This window comes from Callorhinus ursinus, unplaced genomic scaffold (genome assembly GCF_003265705.2).
Source record: "Callorhinus ursinus isolate GAN/ISIS: 27379988/994484 unplaced genomic scaffold, GSC_fseal_2.0 scaffold6, whole genome shotgun sequence".
NCBI lineage: Eukaryota > Metazoa > Chordata > Mammalia > Carnivora > Otariidae > Callorhinus > Callorhinus ursinus.
In genome coordinates, this window is record NW_027397068.1 from 70,445,994 (window position 1) to 70,468,667 (window position 22,674).

A 22,674-nucleotide genomic window follows, 5' to 3' on the forward strand; every position below is an offset into this window, starting at 1 on the left:
GTTCAATAAAAGCAGGAAGCTTGGAGTATTGATTGTAACTAGCAAATTTAAATATTCCAGAGTCAGGTACAGAATTTTTTGTGATCCTCCTAAAATAATGATGACTCAAATAGAGTCTAGCTCCTCCTTCCTCTATCTGGTGCTTGAATATACCTCCTGGTGGGTTGAAATCTGAATTTATTTGGTGACCAATTTTCCGGAGCTGGTGTGCCAAGATGAACCCACTTGAAAACTGTGGGCTCTCGGACTTGGCTGCAAGACCCGTCCAGCTGAGGTGGGCTGGCCCAGCATCTGCTGCCTTCATTGTGCTTAATGCTGGATCCATCTGTTTTCTGTCAGAGCTAGTGCCAACAAATTACTAATCTATTAGAGAAACATGGAAATAAGATTGCACTTCTCATTCCTGGCTTTTCCTCTCATATTTTGCTTGGCTTACATATTTGGTTTTTGTTTATTTGGGGGAGAAAGATACGTAATCGAGTAGGCAAAGGGGGGAGGCATTAATCATTTTTCACTCCTTCCACACTTTTTAAAAGACTATGGGGAAAGATCATCAATTATCCATGTTGTTGATAGTAGTATGATTGTTGATGATGACGGTGGCAGCTATCGTTTATTGGGGGACTCTGTGCTCGGCACTCTACTAGTCCCTTTGTACCAGGTCCCCATTACCGTCCTTACTTTACTGATGGCAAAACTGATGTTCAGATAGGTTAAATAACTTATCCAAGGTCATGCCGCTATTCAGACCCCAATTCTAGAGCCTGTGCTTTGTTCATCGCTGCCTCTTAAGCCATTTAAAGCCTTTAGAAAGCATTTTTATACAGGCATGTGAGTTTAATGAGGAAAGTCTTTAGCACTTCAAGGAGAAGAAAAGGGGACTTTGTGTTTCTTCTCCCAAACAGAGGCCTCTATAATTAGAACATATTCCCTTGACGTGTGCTTTTGAGCGCCAGTTCATGGAATCCACCCAGCTGATGGAGGAAAATGAGACTGGGAGCCCAGCACTCAGCGGGCCTCCCTAAGCACAAGTGTGTGCGTGCGCGCACGGGTGTGCCTGGTGATGGTGCTCTTCCACGGGCCCCGCCCGCCCGCTGTCGGGAGACCAGCTGCGGAGTTGAGCCAAGCCACTGAACCACCCCTCTTCCTCTTAGCATGCACCAGGAATGAGAAGGAGGAAGTAGGGTCCAGGGTTACCGACCATCTCGGTCATTTCTTTCCTTTGTGTTCCTTAAACACAAAGAGGCTGACTGCCAGTGGTACCCAAAGTGCAAGAGCCCGGGGTGACAGAGTTTCTCTCTTCCGACCGTAAGCAGAGTTCAACAAAATCAGGAACTTTCTTCTCTTACAAAACTGCATTGTGGCCCTCGTCTGCCATAACCATGTCTAAACGCTTGTTTTCTGAAACAAGATTAAAGTGTTATTTCATTTCCTTCGAAAGCAAAGCGTACATATGTTTTCACTGAATCAGGTTTCTTCCCAAATGAGTCACTTACCAAGTGCTGGGGGAGGACGGGAGCTAGTAATCGAATGAATATGTGAATTAATTTCATTTGCATTCGAACTGTGAATGAGTTTATTTATTTTTAATAAAAGCAAGTGCCAAAAAAGGGCACTGTGTTCCCTGATGCTATCAGACTCTGGCAGCGAGGGCGTGTGAGGTCAGCGAGGATGGAGAGGAGAAGCCTTAAGTCTGCCCGCAGAGAAGTGTTCTGAGGATTGTGCTCCCGAGAAGGCGTGGGAAGAGGCAGGCCAGCAGCCTGCCCACCACGCCGTGTCCCTCACAAGCCGGGGAAGCATAAGGTGCCCTTTCCACCGCGATGGTGGGACAGGAAGACAGACGGGGACCTTATGTGGGGGCCTGTGGGGTGGGAGGTTCCAAAACAACAGAAGAACTTTTTATAAAGAACTTTAAAATTGATGAACAGTGAATGTCTTACCTTTTACTTGGAAACAGTGTCCGTTCGATTATTTCCGCAAAGGCAGAGTATTTTCTTAGGAAAAGGTGGTTTAAATTCGAGGAGCTGGCCATAAAAGACTGACTCACGTGGACCTGCGTGGTACCTGAGGTCATTGGTATCACACCTCTCCTGTTCCTTCTAGTCTGTTTTATTTTCCTCTCCATTTCCAGTTCCTGAAATTGCTAGTGCCTCACTCTGTTGTCATTCCCCTTTAGGCTTTCTTTAGCCTTCCAGAAGACATTCAGGGTCAAAGAGTGCTGGTTGTCACAAGTCCCTTTCTGCGCTGGTGGAGCACTATATTAGTTGGTCCTAAGGTTGGTCTGTAGCAGGGGCCAGCAGATAATGGCCCACTTTGTCCCACCACCTGTGTTTGTAAATAAAGTTTTATTGAACACAGGCACTCTCATTTGTGTATGGAGTGCCTTCGGCCACGTCAGGGCCATAGTGACATTGTAGTTGAGACCATCTGGCCCATATAGCCTAAAATATTCACTGTCCAGCCCTTTACAGAAAGTGTGCCGGCCCATGGTTCGTGTGAATGGTGACCTTCCTACCATCTGCAATAAAGAACACACTTCATGGACACCCGAATAAGAAAGCTCATGTAATGCACCTAACAGAGAGCAAGTACCCAGTCCTTGTTGAAAAGTCCACAGATCTTATAGATTTAGGTGATGCAGCTTTACATGTGTGGACTTAAAAAAACCTGGTTTTACAGTAGTGATGATATGTCACATAAGTACGGTTTTTCCTTAAGCATTTGAGAGACCACACGGTAGCGTCCTGTGCTTGGACTCTGAACACACAGATTACCTGAACGCGAACCGTGCCTTCTCTGCTTAGTAGGCACATGACCTTGAGACAAGCTCCTTAACATCCTGTGCCTCAGGTTTCTCATCTCTAGAATTAGGATTGCCATAACAGAGGTCTCTTAGGCTTGATACAAGGATTAAATGAGTTCATACAAAGAATTTGGAATTGAGCTTAGCACATAGTAAATATTAAGTATTTGCTTTTATTATTGTTACTCATCAAATCCAATTTCTGCTGGAAAACCTGGAGAAACTCCTCCTTATCTTCAAAATAAACCCTACACTTGGCGGCCTGGAACACAAGGCCATGTTGAACCTGACCTCTCCCCCCAACCCCCACGAAGAGGGATCCATCCTGAGTTTGTCTGCTCTCTGGCTGGCTGGGGCATGTGTGCTGTCCTCTCCTCTGCCTTACTCACCACCCAGATACCTACCCCCTACCATTTTCATGCGTCTGTTTGCAATACTTTACAAATATAATGTCCTTTAACCCTAGCAACTCCTCAAGTAGACGGTATTAGAGAGGATTATCTTTGTTTTGTGGAGAAGAGGGTGAAACCAAGAAAGAGGAGAACAAGTTAAGATCTTGTAGACACTTATGTGCAGAGCCTTCACTCGGCGCCAGCTCTCTGTGTCCCAGGGCCTGGCCACCCACAGGCTCCTGAGGTCACAGCCCAGCAAAGAAATCTTCCCTGAATTCCCCTACCGCACTGACCCCTGCCCCCCCCAAGCAGACTATTCTTGCGCTTTTCTTGCTTTTATACTTTTTCTTGTCTTATCCCTTCTACTCCACCTCATACACACCACACACACACCCCCACACACCCCTACACCACCCCCCCCACACACACACACGGTGAGCTTCTTGAGTGTTGCACTGTATTTAACTTTATATCCCCTAGAATGGTTATGTTGTTTTGACAAGGAGATTCTTCCAGAAAGCGGTAAGGATTGATTGAGAAACACTAATCCATATTCTGCCAATGCTTTTTTTTTTTTAAAGATTTTATTTATTTATTTGAGAGAGAGAATGAGAGAGCGCACACATGAGAGAGGGGAGGGTCAGAGGGAGAAGCAGACTCCCCGCCAAGCAGGGAACCCGATGCGGGACTCGATCCCGGGACTCCAGGATCATGACCTGAGCCGAAGGCAGTTGCTTAACCAACTGAGCCACCCAGGTGCCCACCGCCAGTGCTTTTTACATTCATTTTATTTCAGAAATCATTTGTGGGAAGGCAGCATATTTTATTGGTTAATTACATGGGTCCCAGAATCCTTTTGCTTGAGCTTGAATCCTAACTTACTAGCTGTTGATTTTCTTCGTTTGTAAATGGAATCGTTGTCATTTATATGTATTTCATATGGTTATCGGAGAAATGAATGAAATCATTTGACACAAAGCACTTAACCCCATGTGTCATGCATAGTGTGGTTTGGCAGTAACTATCTGCAATCGTTATTATTATTGGAATGACATCACATATGCCTTTAACTGACTTGAATTTAACCTGTGTATACTCAGTCAAAATAAAAGGTGTGGAAGGAGAGAGAAGACAAAACTACTGAAGCAGCTGAGGCCCTCGAAGCTCCCGTTCTCCTCAGTGTGTTCCCCGGTGTGAACGGGGGCTGGAGGCGTGCTCATGGCCCTTCACTTCTTCCTCACGCCCTGCCTGCTCCCCACAGAGTCACCATCTCACCGTGCTGAATGTCAGGGTAGTGCTTGAAACCACATTTTATAAGACATGGCACCAAGCACAAACTAGCTGCTTTCTCTGGTGCTCAGGGAAAAAACAAACAAAACAAACACACGAACAAACAAAACTTGCTCCCAACACGAGAGAAAAACAGGTTGTTTGGCCGGACTATTGCTGAGCACCCACACGACACCTCCCATGGGGTTTTGGAGGATAATTTTGACCGTATGTGCACCTTGTCTTAAGTGTCCTCTTTCTGAGAGCCCTTTGTCAGAACTGTCGGACACAGTGGTGATGTAGTGATGCGATCTCGGTGGTGTGTTCCTAAGGACTAGGGATTGAAATCACTACTTTGAAAGGTAAGCATGTGAGCTCTGCGTGGACTGAGGCGACACTCGGTACTAGCATCCCTTGCTTGTTTCTAGATGGCTTTAATGGTTCGCCTAAATGTCCCCTCCATCTCTCAGTGGTCCCGTGTGGCTCTTTGCCTTTGGAATGGGCCGAGAGCATGTGTTGACCCTGCCAGCCTCATCCGTGCCAACAGGGGAAGGGTTAATAAGGATAATGACGGCCATTCTGTGTTGACCACATTGTTGGACAAGAAGCCTTTCCAGTGAATGTTCTCACCAGTCCAGATAAAGTAAAAGGCTTTAATTTGTGTTTGCTTTTTGTTTAGGTAACTACTCCAGACCCCCAACGTATAGCGGGGTGCCCAGTGCAAGCTACAGCGGCCCAGGGCCCGGCATGGGCATCAATGCCAACAACCAGATGCATGGACAAGGGCCAAGCCAGCCATGTGGTGCTATGCCCCTGGGACGAATGCCATCAGCTGGGATGCAGAACAGACCATTTCCTGGAAATATGAGCAGCATGACCCCCAGCTCTCCCGGCATGTCTCAGCAGGGAGGGCCAGGCATGGGGCCACCGATGCCAACCGTGAACCGTAAGGCACAGGAGGCAGCCGCCGCAGTGATGCAGGCCGCTGCAAACTCGGCACAGAGCAGGTATGCCGTCGGGGCAGGCGGTCTGCGTGTGCACCTGTGGGCGCGGGTCACGCACAGAGCTGCGCCGTCGCCTGGGTCACCCGGGCTGGGGAGCGGTGCAGTGTTGTTCAGCTTGGCCGTTCCTTTGGTGTTAACACATGCTGTCCCATAAAGTACAGAGAAGTAAATGGCAGACCACGTTCTCTGAGACATCGAGGAAGGAACCCGAGTGGTGGGCGAGTCCCTTGTGGGAGCTTATTTGGAATGACTGTGACTAGTCATTATAACCAGCGCCCCAGGGCAGTGGCATATCTGGGTGGTTCCGGTTAGAGGAGCAAGGTTTAGGCTGGAAAAGTCTAAAGCCAAAAAAGTAGGCTTTTAAAATCTAACCCACTGAAAAAGAACCACCTTCCTTTTTGTTTTTTAACCCCACCATAAAAATCCTTATAAAATAGAAACTTTGTCTATGCACATATTTGTGTTGTGTGTGTTTGTCTAAATGTTTCTGTGTGAGATTTACAGATTTCATATTCTTATGTTATATTTTATTTTTCTGGGCATACCTCTCTATCTTTCCAAACCAAAATATGGCTAATAAAGCAAAGCTAATATTTCATAAAGTTTTAAGTTGATAGAGCAAGGCTTTAGCCTCAGTTACGTACTTGTTTTTCATCTTGATTTTTTAAATTCTTGAAGTAAACATTGAACCTGCATAAAAATAACATAATTAAAAATTTATGAGACAGAAGCGAATAGTTCTAAGAGAAGCATTTATAGATATGTTTCATGTGTAACATATGTTAAAATATGTTTTAAAACAAAGCACATTGAAAGCTATGTATGAAGATATGTTGTCTTCAGAAGAAAAGATAGAAGAATCTGATTTTTGTCAAAGGGAAAGAAAAATTGTGTGTGTATGTGTATGTGTGCGTGTGTGTTTAAATGTGTCCCTTTGTTACTTTTCCTCTGAAGCTGCTATTTGGGGAATGTTAGGGACCCCTCCAGTCTCACCGTTTGCTCCAAATAATAATAAATTTCCCTTGAGGAATCAAAATGAAAGTCAATCATTCTCTCTTTCTCTCTTCCTCATCCACATTACAGTGACTTAAAATCTCCTGAACCCCACCACTATATACACTAAACTGAACCTTAGGGGGTGTTTTAATAAACCTGTCCACGAAGACTGGTTTGCCTGGTCCCGTTGAAGTTCTGAGTTAGGTTTAACACACGCTGTCCCGTAACTCCTAAAGCACCAGCTCTTCTCAGGTAGAAAGTGCCTGATGGCCCTGGACATGAGGCCTCAGACAGTGGCCTGGGAGGAAGATAACCACAGAGACCAAGGCATAGCCGTTCGGTGTAAAAGCCTTCCTCTGCTCCCTTCCCGAATCAGTCAGTGTGGCATTTTATCTAAGTTCGTGCGGAGGTACACATCCATGCCTTGTCATTGTCTGCTTCTGCTCGGCAGGCCGTTCCAGAGCCTTGCCTCCACATCCTGCCCACTGTAGTTCTCGGGGCGTTGTTACTGAGGACTGTGTGTATTTCGGCTTGTACCGAGGTCAGAGGTGCGCGAAGTGCACACCGAGACTAGAATCTGAGAGTCTTACTCGTCTCTCCCCTTTGCCCCGCCCCTCACCCGCCCCCTCTCTTCAGGGAACCACCTCCAGTCCCCCTCTCAGGCAGCTGCATGGTACAGAGGCTGAGGCCACATTCTGTAGCCCTCCACACCTACGTGTGGACAGAACCTAATGCACAGGGGGATTCATACTTGTCTACAGAGCAAATCCAAAGAGGTTGTTCTTCTGTTCTGCTTTAGGCCACCATACATTAGGTCGCCTGCTTATCCCAGCCAGTCTGGGGCTGGGGGACGCCCCATGTTTTCTTCCCAGCACCCCAACTATGGCAACTCTCAGGCTCCCATGATGCACCAGCCTGACCAGTACGGGTAGGTAGCCACATACCCTGACTTGCTGCGGGACCTGGGCATTTTTTTTTTTAAACCGTTAATGACCGTGCCATCTGGCTGCAAAAGGAACACCCAAAACAAGAAAGCAAAACACCTAAGAGGAAATCCATCCCCCAGGGGGTTGTCTTTTTGTTTCTTTTTGTTTGTTTTGGGGTTTTTGTTCGTTTTGTTCTGTTTTGTTTTTCACTCTTCTGAACAGTCCCGTGGTAATGTGGTGGAGCCCTGCATGCCGTCCCCCAGATCCTGTCTTTGCATGGCTTTTGGCATGGCTTCTTTTCCTTCGTGCCTGAGAGGGAAATGCAAACTTTAGCTCCGCCAAAGGGACGAAGTCACCTCCTCTGGCGTGATTTCCCCTGCTGTCCTCGTGTTGTCTGGGAACTTGTGTCGTACGGCCCTGTTACCATGACTGTGTTGTCGTCATTCCTGCCACTACGATGACCCGCTCCCACACACCCCCCCCCAAATTCTGAGTGCAGTGACCTCATTTGACAGGAGACTCACTGCAGGAGACATGACTCAGGTTATTAATAGGACTTAAGAGGGGTTTCATTATATCATCACTGAGCAGACGTCTGTGCCAAAGATTTCTGTTATTTCCTTCTCCCAAGGAGTTTTAGAATATTGAAGTCACCAGAAAAATGCAACCAAATCCTCCAACACAGAATTTGCCTTCTAAACGTGGTGTTGCCATATTATTATCAGTTTCAACACAGGAATTACATATAGCAACAAAAAGTGTCTTCTTTCCTACTACAAAGCTTTATAATAGCAGGCTGTCACCATTTTTAGGTTAGTAAATGCTCTTACAGCATATTATTATTGAGCAATTTTTAGCAAAAATATTGATACTGCTTTGCATATCATAACGATAAGATTATCCTACATAGATTGAATCCTGTTCAGCAGTTTCAGCAGGAATACGCCACATTTTTGGTTAGGATAAAACAGGGAACAGTCACCTGGCTTTGTTTAAAGACTAAACGTATAGAACGATGCTTTTACGACTTGTTATGAATACGTAACACAGAGAGCCTTCCACTAGTTTTATGTTCGGGATACATTTATTTAGACAGCAAGAGCAAATGATAATTTTGCAGTCGAGAGTTCTAAATCCTGTAAACATGGTCCTAAATGTGGGCCAACAAATATAGAATTTTGTAAACATAATCCTAAAAGTGAAATAACAAATGTAGAATTAGGTAAACATATTTCTTTTGGGAAATTGTCTTTTCCTCTTTGTCCTTTCTTGTGGTACCTTCAAGGTCAGTCCGTGAGTCAGTAGGAAAATAACAGTGAGGGGAGAAAAGCATTTATCATCAGCTGCTAATCCATAGGATCTGTCCTTACCAACTCTGGAGTCCTATTTAGACCCACAAAGCTAGTTTGGCTGTGCCTTGCCAAGCCACATTAAGCAGCTGTGTAAAATGAATTTAAATGGCATGCATCAGAGTAAAATCTCTTCCACTGGGGCAGAAAATCAGTGTTAGCTAACTAGCACAAGAAGATCAAATCTGCGTTTCAACCAGCAGCATCCACATAGCTTCCTTAGAACACAACACCTCCTCCTTAATTAAAAATAAGAACAAGAAAGATGTTGGAGTTATTCTTTGTAAATCTCGTAAAGCACACTTGGCAAAGGTTCATCTTTGCGGCCCCTTCCCTGTGACCTCTGAATTTTGCCTTTTTATGTCTACAGCATTCTTTCTAAAAAAGAAAGAAAAGAAAGTTTTATTTCTATTTTAAATCCTCCTTCCTTTGCCCTTTGCAGTCCACATAACCTGTTGTGCCTTTTTTTTTTTTTTTAAAGCAGAAGCTTGAGTGTGAGAAAACATGTGTAGTACATGTTTTAGTGCTCTGGGTTAAGAAATTTGGTTTTCAACATGCTTTTGCTCTACCTAACGCCTCCTTGCAGCAAACTTGTGTTCTTGCTTTTGTTTCTGTTTTCTTCCCCCATTGATAGCCGTGTTGTGTGGAAGGCAGGTTGGTAGTTTGAAAAACCCGCTTGCTGAATGTCGGTTTCTCTTGTGGGGAAGTGGCTCAGCCTTGCAGAAACAGTCTTCACAGAGTTTGTTAAAATGCCTTCTTTCTCAAGTCAGAATCCCACAGGGCCCAGAGCCTCTGAAAGAACCTGAAAAAGACAAATTAATGACAAAGGTAGTGAGTGCGTGTGCGTGTGCGTGTGCGTGTGCAATTAGACAGAAACAGAGCTCACTGGGAAAAATGACAGATTATGGCAGATATGCTCCAGGCTTTTGCAGCTGTTGCATGGAAGATGGTACAGAAGGCACACGGGTTTGACTGGTTGGAAGCCCTTTCACTAATTCCCTTTTTAAGGGCGGCTCGACCAGGGTGAAACCCACCTGCTGCACTGAGTCGGTTAAGGAACGTGTAGAGGAATTCTTTTTTTTTTCCTTTCTTTTTCACCTTTTGAATAAAGGAGTTCCTTGTTTTGATTATCAGAGAATTTACAGTAGAATATGGTGAATCTTACTGTTGAGTACTAGATTAGCTCAGTAATAATGTCTGATCATTTGGAATTAATAATTTATAGTATTTGTCCAGGACACCACACCCCACCATATGCACTGATACACTTTTTACTCAGAAAATGCATTGCTGGGTTTAGTTTTGTTTTATTTTTTTAAAAGATTTTATTTATTTATTTATTTATTTGAGAGAGCGAGCACGAGTGGGGGGAGGAGCCAGAGGGAGAAGCAGACTTCCCGCTGAGCAGGGAGCCCGACTCGGGGCTCCATCCCAGGACCCCGGGATCGTAACCTGAGCTGAAGGCAGATGCTTAACCAACCGAGCCACCCAGGTGCCCCTGCTCTGTTTAGTTTTAAGGCATTTCTAGTTAAGGTGGTGCTCTTTTGAAGTACTGAGAAATAGAGAAGCAGAAATATCAGATGATCTTATGAAAAGCTAAGTTCAGGGATGGCAGGGGACTGTCACCCTCAGTCCAGTACTGATGGCTGTGTCTAGCACCCATGTTGAAGGGAGCTGAGACATTGTCTGCAGAGGAGAGCCAGAGCTGGCCAGAAGTTTAGGAGGGACTTCGGCCTGCTACTTCCTAAAGAACCATTGTCATGGATTTCAGGCCACATGCACACAAAAAACAAAATTTCCCTCAGCTGCTGAGTGTGTTTTGCATCCATCCGTCCATCCATTCTAGGCGGCACCTGGAGTGTCCAACAACTGACATCTCTGCCAAATGCAGTCAATTTGTGGATTTGGATATATCAGAGTTATCCAGGGTTTTGTCTTGGAAATGAGTGCTGAGGATGAAGCATGACTTCCGTCCCCCAGCACCCCCTGGATATCAACTTGAATCAAGTCTTCAGTGACTTGAGATGGCTTATGTCAAAGTTCTGGCACAGATCTTTACGACCTTTCATCAGAATGAAAATGTTTCAGGGGCACCTGGGTGGTGCAGTTGGTTGAGCGTCTGACTCTTGGTTTCAGCTTGGGTCATGACTTTGGGGTCCTGAGATCGAGCCCCACATCAGGCTCTGTGCTCAGCGTGGAGTCTGCTTGGAATTCTCTCTCTCCTTCTGCATCTCCTGCTCATGCTCTCTCTCTCTCTCAAATAAATAAAATTAAAAAAAGAAGAAAAAAGATAATGTTCCATTCTTCATTCCAAAAGGATGTAGTTTCAATGACAGAATAGTAGCATCTCAGAGCTAGAGTATGTTAGATGTCATCCATCCTCCGTCCCTTGATTTCATGGTGGAGGAAACAAGTATCTGAGTTACCAGCTCAGGACCCTTTGACCAGGCACAGCCGGACAAAGCCAGCTCTGCGTCCTGTACTAACTGTTCTTCCTTCACTTAGTGCGGTCTCTCTAGATTGTCCCTTTAAAAGTCTTTTTTTTTTTTTTTTAAGATTTTATTTATTTATTTGAGAGAGAGAGCTCGAGTGGATGAGCACGGGGAGCTGCAGAGGCAGAGGGAGCTGCAGAGGCAGAGGGAGAAGCAGGCTCCCCGCTGAGCAAGGAGCACGATGGGGGACTGCATCCCAGGACGCTGGGACCATGACCTGAGCCAAAGGCAGACACTTAACCGACTGAGCCACCCAGGTGCCCCTAAAACAAAAGTCTTAATTTTAGTTCTCCCTCATGTCTAAAGGCAGTTCTGTTAGAAACCAGCTATCAGTCCGTGTCTGGGTGGAGATTCTACTTCTGAGTTAGGTCTGGACTTCGTTCCCTGGCGCACCCTGTGGTGCACCTGCAGGGAGATACAGGCTTGGCACATCCCCGCGCACACTCCGTGCGTAGCATGAGTTGTCGTTTCTGCAAGCACACACCTTGTGACCTGAAGTAACAGTTTGCTCAAGGGCACACGGATGGGTTTGAATCTCTGCCCTCCAGTATCGCTTTAGGGTCCGGCATCGTCGTGACTGGAGTGTAGCTGTTTGAGGAGGGGTTCTGAGTCGGCACTTGGACCCACAAGTGCGCACACCCACTGATGCTGGTACAACCCCCGTCCGTCTTCCTTTTGCTGTCCCCGAAAGACACCCCCGTGGACTGACTGAACGTCAGAAAGGAAAACTCTCTGGCTTCTTGGTTTTAAGGGAAAAAATGAGCAAAAATGAGTCAGTTTGGAAAGTCATATTACTTTTGCTTGGAAGGGAACTTTTATACTGAATATCACAACCATGAATCTGGAGACCTACATTTTAATATTTACATCAGACCAAAAACCAGGGTAACTGAAATCAGTTTTGTTAAAATATTTTTGTTTTTAGGAGACGCCTGGATGGCGTAGTCAGTTGTGCGTCCACTCTTGGTTGTGATGTCGGGGTTGTGGGATTGAGCCCCTCATTGGGCTCGCACTTAGCACAAAGTCTGGTTGGGTTTCTCTCTCTCCCTCTGCCCCTCCCCCCCCATTAGCTCTTTTTCACACCCTCCCTCTCTAAAATAAATAAATCTTCAAAAAAATATTTTTGTTTTCAGTAAAACAGGGTATTGGGAATTCTAACATTAATTTTTAACCTTTGCCGCTCATTAAATTCCATGAAATCATCTTAGTCACAAGGTAGCTTGATCAGTGGTCTTCCTCTGCTTGGAAATAGCTGGCCCCACATACAAGCGACTGGATTAGCCTGTCCTCTTGGACGTAGAGAGCTGCTCACATCTGTATCTCACGGGCACCCCACATACACACACGTCTTCCAGCAACTGTTCTTTAGGGAGGTGTATTTATAATTCATTTCCCCTGTTGCTATTTGCCAGCAAGGCACTTCTTCTGTATTATTTTCCTTGAAGCCAGTGTGATGCAATTCTGCTGGTGGGCCAGGAGCCACTGATGTGGAAATACATTAATGGAGATAGTGCATTAAAATGTCAAAGAGAAGGGGCAAAAAACTTCTGAATATGTCCAGACCCAGTTACGGTGAGGTCCATGGGCCTGAAGGACTGTGAGTTGTATTAACAAAGAATTTAGCCCTTTGGATTTTGGACAATTAGGTTTTAAAATAACAGCTATGATTGTAGAAGTCACATTATTGAAAGACAAAGAAAAGATTTCAAAGGCTTAAGTAGAGTTTTTATTTCTGTAATTAAGTGTAAGCCTTTGCATTATCTAAATACTGTGCTTAATTTTTAGCCCCTTTTCCCTTCAGAATTTAGAATTGAGTATTCTGTTGGTGTTTTAAGATTATGGCTTCAATCAAATCTTTCAGTTTCATAACTGTCATGGTAACCACAAAATATATTTATTAGTCTTCAAATCAAAGAGTAGTAAAACAAGGGGCGCTTGGCTGGCTCAGTCAGTAGAGTGTGTGACTCTTGATCTCGGGATCATGAGTTCAAGCCCAACATTGGGCCTGGAGCCTACTTTTTTAAAAAATGTAGTAAAACACTAATTTTTTTTTTAAGATTTTATTTATTTATTTACAAGAGAGTGCACATGCGCACGTGAGTGGGGAGATAGACAAAGGGAGAGGGAGAGAGAATCTCAAGGAGATTCTGCGCTGAGCGCAGAGCCTGATGCAGGGCTCGATCCCATGATGCTGAGATCATGACCTGAGCCGAAATCAAGAGTCTGATGCTTAAACAAATGAGCCACCCAGGTGCCCCAAACACTAATTTTTAAAAGACTAAGAAAGATTTTTTTTTTTTTTAAGTTTAATGAGATCCACGGAATCCAGGTCTGAAATGTAGAGCAAACCTTTCATGGACTAGGGTCTGTCAAGTTCCCTAAACAAGTGGTTATTACCTGGCGAGAGTTATAACCATACACACCAGCTCACCCCAGCCACAGGCAGGGTGAGGCTCACGAGCCTATATTTTTTATAACCCCCTAGAGTGCCCTAGGGCAGAGCGCCAGCACATGTCTGAGGCTTGGCTTTTGGGATTCCCGCTACTGAAGAGAACTAGTGGAAACTTGGGGAAGTGGGTGGAAAGCGTGAAGTTGGGTGCCCACTTTTTTGTCCCTGATAGATACCAGAGGAGAATACTGGACCGGAGCCTCGGTTACTAGATGGCATTCGGAGGAACAAATGGTCGTGCAAACCTGAAACCGTAACTCAGGCTTTGGCAGTTTCTCGACTCAGGGCCAAGTTGGTCTCCCCAAACCCCTCTGACTTTCTGTCTTCTGTCCTCTCAGACATCAGCGTCCTCCTCACATTGTGCAATATTCCACGTGCCCCACCGTATCTAGACCTGCCTTCCTCATTCAGAGTACCTCCTATCCACGCCCCCGTCCAAACCGCTCTCAATTGGGTGCTGTCCTCAGCATCTAAGGTGACCCGTGGTGACACATACACTGGGTCGGGGCTCCCGTTATCCAGGTGAGCTTCACATGAGTGGAGTGTGTCCCTGTTTCCTTGGCTAAGCCACTTGTCTGCACGTCTGACCTTGTGGCCCTAGGAGCATCTCTGCCCCCACAGACCGTGCACCACCACCAGACCAGCTGGGATGGTCCTTTCTAGTCCATCCGTCCCCAGAGAAAATCAGCACCACAGCACCAGCAACCCAAGCTCTCCACAGTTCAGAAAGGGCAGGATTGTTGACGTCACGTGTGTCTCAGGGAGCAGCCCTGGCCTCATTGCCCGCCTGCAAAGCTTTCAGGCTGACCTCAGGAAGAGCCCCGTCCTGCTCCGTCCGAAATCGCATCACCTCGGTCGCGTTTGGGGCTGAAGGCACCAGGGACAGTTTAGAAGCGGTGAAGAGGACCTGATCTGTGTCTTAGTCTGTCCCAGTCTGGGGTTTGGGAAGCATCCCAGGTGACCGTATGAAGATCACGGGCAAGGGGCACACGGGACCCTCTTAGCTGGTCGCGTAAAGGTCTGTGGGAGCAACTCCCAAAGGCTCCTCTTTATCTTGACCTTCGTTCTTCGTTTGAACTCCACTTCCATGAACAGATTAAAAAAACAAACGGAACAAAAAACCCACAGCTACAGAACCATAAGGTTTTGTCCGTTGCTTTGAAAGTTAACTCTTTCTGGATGGCCTTTGACTGTTAGATACCAGGTAAGAGCAGGTGGTGAGGATTTCATGAACTAGACTTTTGCTCAGCGTTCAGGCTTTTCCTGCAACATATTTTACCCTAATTTTGAACAGTGTTGCTTCAACAAATGAAGTAACTTTGTGTCCCAAGGCTGCCTTTAGCTCAGGAAATCTGTAAGAATTTTAGGACAGTTTTGTTGTAAGTTAGAAATGACTGTACTGATGTATTTCCTGGCACTTCAGCCCTGGACAAGTGCATTCTCTGTTAGAGGGTTTTACAGAATATTGCTCTGGCAAGTTTACGAGATGGGAGATCTCAGGACCCAGATTCTTTCTCTTTTTCAGGCGATAGACTGGCCTGTTTAGGCACGAGAAGTCTGTGAGCGCATACGAGATCTGTACATTCTTCGTGACCTCAGTCCTGAGATAGCACTCAGGCTAGTTCTTGGGTGGGTGCTGCTAAGCTCCTCAGTACTTGTCAAGATGATATGCACCTGTCTGAGGTGCTGGTACCTCGAAGGGGACCTTTCTCTCGTCACTCTCTCTTATACGTTGTACCCAGGAAGGGGATGTCCTGGTGTAAAGGGTGGGTACTCTCATCACTGCAAAAGAATAGCCCTCCTTATAGGTTACTCGAGATCTTTTCCTAATGGTATCATGGTCTCAAAATAAACGTTTTTTTAAGTAAAGATCTCTGACATAACACAGTTCGGAGAAGAGCACTGTTTTCTTTCTGTGGGCGACCTCAATGGCAACTAGTTTTTCTTTCACAAGGTACAACCAGACTGGGGAGCTATGTCATGTGCATCTTATCAGAACCCAGTGGGAAGCTACGTGTACCAGAACCCACAAAGTTCTGGGGTCCACCTCTTGCAGGGAAGAGACAGGCTTGGGGACCCACGCCTGCTTGCTGTGGCTTTGGTCTCCACCCTGAGCCTGAGGCAGTCATGTGCTGGGAGTCAACAGGGAAATGCCAACATCAGAATCTCTGAAGGAAGGGAGACTTGCAGTTCATTTTTGTCTGATTGCCAGTAATTGTTCTTGATAACAGAACAACGGGCTTAACAAACCAAAATCAACTTGGAGATGAAGAGAACATTCTTAGTTATCAATTACCAGACTTCAGGCAGCCAAACACTTTTTGCATTTTCTTCACACCCTGACAAGGAAGTCTCTCGCTTCAAAACCCTCAAGCTCTGTTTGTTCTCCTGGTTGCTTTGAGAAAGAAGATGAAGATCAGTCAGCTGCTTTAGGAACAACCAAAACGGGGTACCTGCATTGAGGCAAAAAGGAAGGACTTAATCTTGAAACTGCACAACAGGTGCATTTGAGCAGTGATGCCGGCAGGAGAACTGATAACAGGTGGGAACCCTCCGAGAAGTCTGCATGAGGTAGTTAACAAAAAGGGAAAAAATGTTTCTGGCAATAGAGCCTTTTAGGAAATCAAGATGGAATATGCAGGATTCCTCAGTGCGTGGTAGAAACCGCTTCACCGAGATGCAGGGGTGAAAACACAGCTCCTTGAAGAAAAGCAAAGATGACCAGGAGAAATGCTTCAGAGGCAGGGGGGCCCCGTGGGCAGCCCGCGTGATACGGGGCAAAGATGTGCCAGGGAGAACTTCTCTGCAGCTTTCCGCTAACTGTCCACTAAAAAGACCATTCTCAAGACCAGCGAACAAAGTTACCACGGCCCCTCTTTTGAAAGGGTCTTTTTCATAGAGCTCTTAAAAAGTAACGTTTCTTTTTGCCCATTCTCAAAGGGAAAAATAAAACTTAAATGTATCAATGACCAAAGGGTTTGGGGAGTTACTAATTTATAGCTGGAAAGTGATTATTACTCTAGCTTCGTGGCTGATGTTATAGACCTTTCAGCCTTCTTTAAGGGAACAGGCTGCCTCGAAAGGGATCGCGTTCACAACAAGGGAGGATCTTAAACCCAAGACACAGGAAGCAAAGATGAGTTCTAGAATTCTCCATCTGCTTCCCAGACTTGAGCCTCCAGTTGCCCACATGACATTGCATCTCAGTGACTGCCCCCTTCTCCATACTCTTGTGCAAGCCAGATGGACATAACCTCGGTGCCCCTCTCCTCTCCCCACAGTATCTGATTCCTCACCACGTCCTGTCAGGTTTGCCTCTGAGACGCCGCTCAGCTCTGTGTCGCTGCCCACCTGCCTCCAAAGCACTGGCCTCTCTTACCTAGTCTGTTGGGGTAACTGCACGCCTGCCGACTCCACATCCATTTCCGCTTCCAGTGTGTCTTCCCATCCACAGGCAGAGGACGAGGCCTTCAAAACGCATCTTTTTGTGCCATTGCTCCTGCTTAACAGCCCCTAGTCTCTTTCTTCTCTCCCAGCATACAGCCAAAACCCTAGAGAACCACAGGCCCCAGGGGACGCGGCCCTTCCCTCCCTCCCCGCACTCACACCCTACTAGTCCACCAGCTGTCCCTGCTCCCGGACACCCAAGGGCCCTCTCCTCTCCTCGTCACCTGACTGGATCCCACTGATCTGACCGGAGATGAGGTGTGACGGGAGTGGAGGAGCGGCCAGCATCCTTCCGCAGGGAACTTTCCGTGACCTCCCTTACCGCAGGCTCCCCAGTGCACACCCCTCGCTTCATCCTCAAAGCATGGTTGCAGGTGGACACCGTCCACCCTAACAATTTGACTCTTGTTTGTTTTTCTGCTCGGCCCTCCGGTAGTGCTCCTTCTCCTCCCTCCCCGTCCACACCAATCTTAAAACGCTCATCTTGAACAAATGATTATAACTATCAATAAGTAGAAGATGTTTCTGATTAAGGTTAATTCTTTCTAGCGTGTCTCCCTGAGCGAAAGGGGTACAGTTGTGTTTTAAAAATAACACGTGGCTGTGTGTTTTTCACAGGAATCTACTGTTTTTAAATCATTGGCACTTCTATTTGTTGTTTTTGGTTTAAAAATATAAATGCCACTTTACCTTCCCAGGATTGAGTCCTAGCCAGAGCAACTGGCTTGTTGAAACGATAGCATTATTTTGCCCCCAGAATGCTAATGCGCATGTTGTCACAGGCGTGCTGATGGGGTAGCCCCACCAAAAATGGGCTGGGGCTTGGACGGCTTGCTTTTCTGTTTTGATTATGTTGTTTTGGGGACACAGGTAGTGTTTTTCCCTCTTCAGATACTAGATTTAAAATAATTCTGACTGAATTTGTCCTTCTTGGTACTACTCTGGGGGAGATACTGTGTAAGTCAGGTTGAGAGTGTTCTCTCGGTGATGCTGGACATATATGTGAAAACAGTTTCTGTTTCAAACACATTGAAAATAGGGCATTCTGTGTAACGTTATGCATACAGTCGGAGCTCTCTAAAAATAAATTCTTCTGGAATTGGGCTTTGCAAAAGATTCAGGTTCTTGGTTCTGATGACTGTTGGGTTTAAGTGGAAAAGTGCCCCAAATTTTAGTGATAGCCTAAATAATTTTGTCAGTAAGCAATCTTTGCTGACCACGGAACTCCATCTACAGAGAGAGTCCATGGAGAGAAAGATCTGTATGCTTGGCAGTCATGCAGTTTTCCAGTGAAGCACGCCTTGCTTTATGTTCCTGGTGAACGTAACTCAAGAATGATATTTTCAGTGGATTTGCTAGAACTCTTGCGTGCAGCTCCTCTCCATGTGGCTTGCCCCCGGGACTTTGTATGACATGGTTCCACTCCTGAGGCGTCTGGTTCCAAAGCCTTTCTTCTGTCTGTCCCGACCCTTCTCAAAAGAGCTGCCTCAGAAATCCACTCACATTCAAGTTACCACATTTCACACCTCCCCGTCTGTCACTGTTGAGAAAATAGTGGTGATTGCTAAAACAATATGGCCTAAATAGTCTTGTAAAGCACCAAAATCATATACAGATCTTATTTTAAATTTTATTGTGGTTGACTTTAAAACAAGATATTTAGAAATGTGCAGTTGCTCTTTAGAGCATTTCATGCCGGTGTGTTTAACCGCTGAGTTCAAGCTGTAGTTGGAAGCACTGTTCCCCTTTCTGCTTTCACGGTGAACCATTGGAAATGGTCACTTGAAAATTGGTGTTTGCTTCTGGGTTTTTCTCCCCCAAAGCCAGCTCTTTGTTGGCAGATGAATGTGTAATGTTTGAGAAATCTCCAAAGTGAATAAAAGGAAAATCTATAAAAAAAAAAATTACTTGTGTGTTGTGTGTAGACTGAGAAGCAGGAATGAGGAGTGCTTTAGGGAAATTCGTCTACAGGCTTCACTTCTGAATTATTCTCATTATAATAACCTGGATTTTGTCATCGAGTGACAGATCTCAAACACGTATATCTAGTCCCAACCAAAGACCAATTTCAGTAAAGTTCCTTTAGTTATTCTGCAGGTCCACATGTTCAAATAACAACCCCTGACATCATGCTTTGACTTTGAAAAGATAAGGGGCCAGTGCTGTGCTGCAGAAGGCCCAGGTGAGCACAGCACCATTTGGTCCACACGCTGTGGTTTGTGCCCACGCCTCCCACGTGGTACGGCCCAGGAGCTATGCTAGCGACAAAACGTTACTTCTAAATGTTTATCAAGTCCCCCCTGAGACATTGTTGGGCATTGATTGCCACAACCATTGCAGGTTAGGAATCTGGCATCAGGACAGCAGTAAATTGTGATGAAAACTATCTGAGCCCGTAGACCCGTAATAGATAGCCCAGGAGTTCGCCCCAAGGTCAAGGAAGGGCACTCTGCTCTTCCAGGTACAACTTACATCTTAGGGTTTTTCGTGGATAGCGTTTCCCTCGTGTCCGTTTGCATTTTTACCTGGTTTTGTTGTGTTGCCCTTGTTTCTTTTTGAAAAAGAGAATGTCTGAGTGATTGATTTCTTCACTCTTCTAATTCCATTTGGAACATTCCGAATGTTGCTGTGGTCAGAAGGGGATTTAGCGGTCAGTGAGTGCTGTCTCTGGAAAGGGCCCAACTTCTTTTGAGGTGTCTGTGGTCCAAGTCATGGTAGTTAGCCCAACCAAAGAAGCTTTTTGTTGTGAGCCCCAGAAACCCTCTCCTGTCAGCCACACCATGGTACCCTCTCCTGTTAGCCATGCCGTGGAGGCCTCTCCTGTCAGCCACACCATGATACCCTCCCCTGTCAGCCACACCATGGTAAGTTGGAGTGCTTGGCTTAGTCGGAGAGGTGGCCATGTTAGGTTTCCTTCCACAAAACAAAATTGTCTCAATTTCGAAACATTCAACAGAGTGCATTGAAAGCCTCCTTTTTTAGTATTAAGCCCATCTTGCTTGTTCAAAATTACCAACAGTCCTGGAAGTAGTTTCCAAAGCAATAATGAATAGGGTTTCTTCTGTGATGTTGGAAGACTGGCTCTCTCCCCCATTGGAACAGATGGCCAAGTGCTGTGCTCATGGCCACACATGCCCTGCATTCCTGGGAAGACTCCCATCTTTCTCAGCTACTTCCCTCCTTGGACACCCGAGAGGCCCACAGCACCCTGGATAAACTCCTTCCTAGAAGCAGGTGTTCAGGAAGCCCAGAGAAAAGCACCATTTGTATCTGTCAGCTTTCTACAACTACAAATGAATACAGTAGACAGAGAGGAAGGTATACAGTGGACTCCTTATGCCATTATACTTGTCCCCTCAAGTGCTAGTAGTATTAGGGGTCCCATGGAGAAAGAAATAGGTCCAGGACACTGGCCTGAAAACAGGCCGGAGGCATTCTGTTTCTGCCACTTAATAGCTGTGTGTCTTCAAGCAACTTCTTCAATCTCTCTGATCCTTATTTTCTTTCTCTGTATGTGAGCATAATTCCACCTACCTTCCTCCAGAAATTTAAAAAATTAAACGTGTAAAATGCCTAGAAATTGTACCAGGCACATTTATAAGGACCTCAGAAATCATGACAGTTGCTGTTGTTATCAGTCCCTCCATGTTCACATGCAAAAATAGGCCCAGAGACCCAAAGGAGATTTGCTCCCAGATCCCAGTGACAGTGGAAAGTATGACTAGTGACAGAGTCAAGACCCCTGGCATTTTGGCCAGACCTGTAAAACTATAGGCATGGTTTAATCGAGGACCACTGTAGCCAGCAACTGACATCCAACACACACATCTCAACATCTTTAATTTCTTGTTATTTTAAGGGTATTTTTTTTAACCTCTAATGCGTACCTTCCTCATCTTACGGTGATTGCAGATGGGCAGTGCAGACTTGGGGGAGAAATCGTAGATTAGGGTTACAAGGAGCCTGCCTGGTGGGTTTTATATTCCAATTCTCTTTGCCACCTGAGTTATAAACCAGCATGCTCAAGGAACCATTTGTTTCATGCACCTGCTAGTCACAGCACATGTGAAACTGAATTTGGTGGAAGCTTGAAGAGGTGGCCGTCTTTCCTGAGGCCTGTTTACAATGGTAAACATGTTTGTCAGTTCATTTAACAAGTATTACTCTAGTAGCTGAACGTGCTCGGTAGTTGCTTCTCTCAGGAGGTATCACCCCTATAAGAGGCAAGATGTGCACATAAATTTTTTAGAATACACGAAAGAACGTGCAGAGGGCTCTGATAGGCAGAGCCTGGGGCAGGCAGAGCTTCCAGGTGGGGGAGTGAGGATGGCCTTCGCAGAGGGCGTGGCCCCTGCACCTGGATCTTGAATGACAGGTCACCACTGGTTGAGACTTGAAGGCTGTCTTCAGAAAACCCAACCTGTTCATCAGTTAAGGATGCTCTTCGGGTGGTTTATCTGCTGAGGAATTGAGAGAGCAGCCCCAGCAGGTCAACAGGTGCCACTCTTTCTTGTTTTCTTTTGAAACAGGTGCATAAATATGAAATTGTCTTTGTTTGAATGAGAACACGTCAGAAGGGAACCTAAGATACTTGAGTTAATGCCAATCACCTCCATGCTGATGTTAAAACCCTAACCATATAGGACTACGTTTCTAGCTGCGGGGCAGTGTATTTAGAAGTATTTGACGACCTCAGGATTAATCAGAAGCCATCGGATGATCTCAGATACATTCTTAGTGAACTGCAATGGGTATTATAATACCGGTTCAGCAGTCTGTAGTTATTCAAAGTGGCACGTCAGTGAGCTCAGAATTCAAGGCTGAAGTAACATTCCTTTCTCCCAGAGCCACACTCAACACCATTAGTCTTTCAGCCTGCTAGAATGTTCTTTCCAAGCCATCATTGAGTGTTCATCTGGACAGAATTTCTCTGAATGGTTAATGTAATATTTAAAAGAAAAAAAAACCCACTCAAACCCTTGATACTTTGAATTTTCAAGTGGACCATGTTTGAACTTTTTCCGCCAGCTAGGAGGTCGAATCCATTGAAAATGCTACACAAAAAAAATAGCATATCCGGTTTTCTTTTTTTTTTTAATTTTACTTTATTATGTTAATCACCATACATTACATCATTAGTTTTTGATGTAGTGTTCCATGATTCATTGTTTTCATATAACACCCAGTACTCCATGCAATACGTGCCCTCTTTAATACCCATCACCAGGCTAACCCATCCCCCCACCCCCCTCCACTCTAGAACGCTCAATTTGTTTCTCAGAGTCCATAGTCTCTCATGGTTCGTCTCCCCCTCCGATTTCCCCCCTTCATTTTTTCCTTCATGCTATCTTCTTTTTTTTTTTTTAACATATAGTGTATTACTTGTTTCAGAGGTACAGGTCTGCGATTCATCAGTCTTACACAATTCACAGCGCTCACCATAGCACATACCCTCCCCAGTGTCTGTCACCCAGCCACCCCATCCCTCCCACCCCCCACCACTCCAGCAACCCTCAGTTTGTTTCCTGAGATTAAGAATTCCTCATA

At 45.6% G+C, this 22,674-nt stretch overlaps 1 protein-coding gene across 9 annotated transcripts in view; it reads left to right on the forward strand.

The window, feature by feature from the left end:
- The window catches only part of ARID1B (AT-rich interaction domain 1B), a 437,894-nt gene that overhangs the window by 369,918 nt on the left and 45,302 nt on the right, over positions 1-22,674 (forward strand). For all 9 annotated transcript variants that reach the window (XM_025866378.2, XM_025866380.2, XM_073894146.1 and 6 more), the window contains one exon: positions 5,144-5,471. In XM_025866378.2, the coding sequence (XP_025722163.1) occupies positions 5,144-5,471 (328 nt within the window). The remainder of the gene's footprint in view (positions 1-5,143; positions 5,472-22,674) is intronic.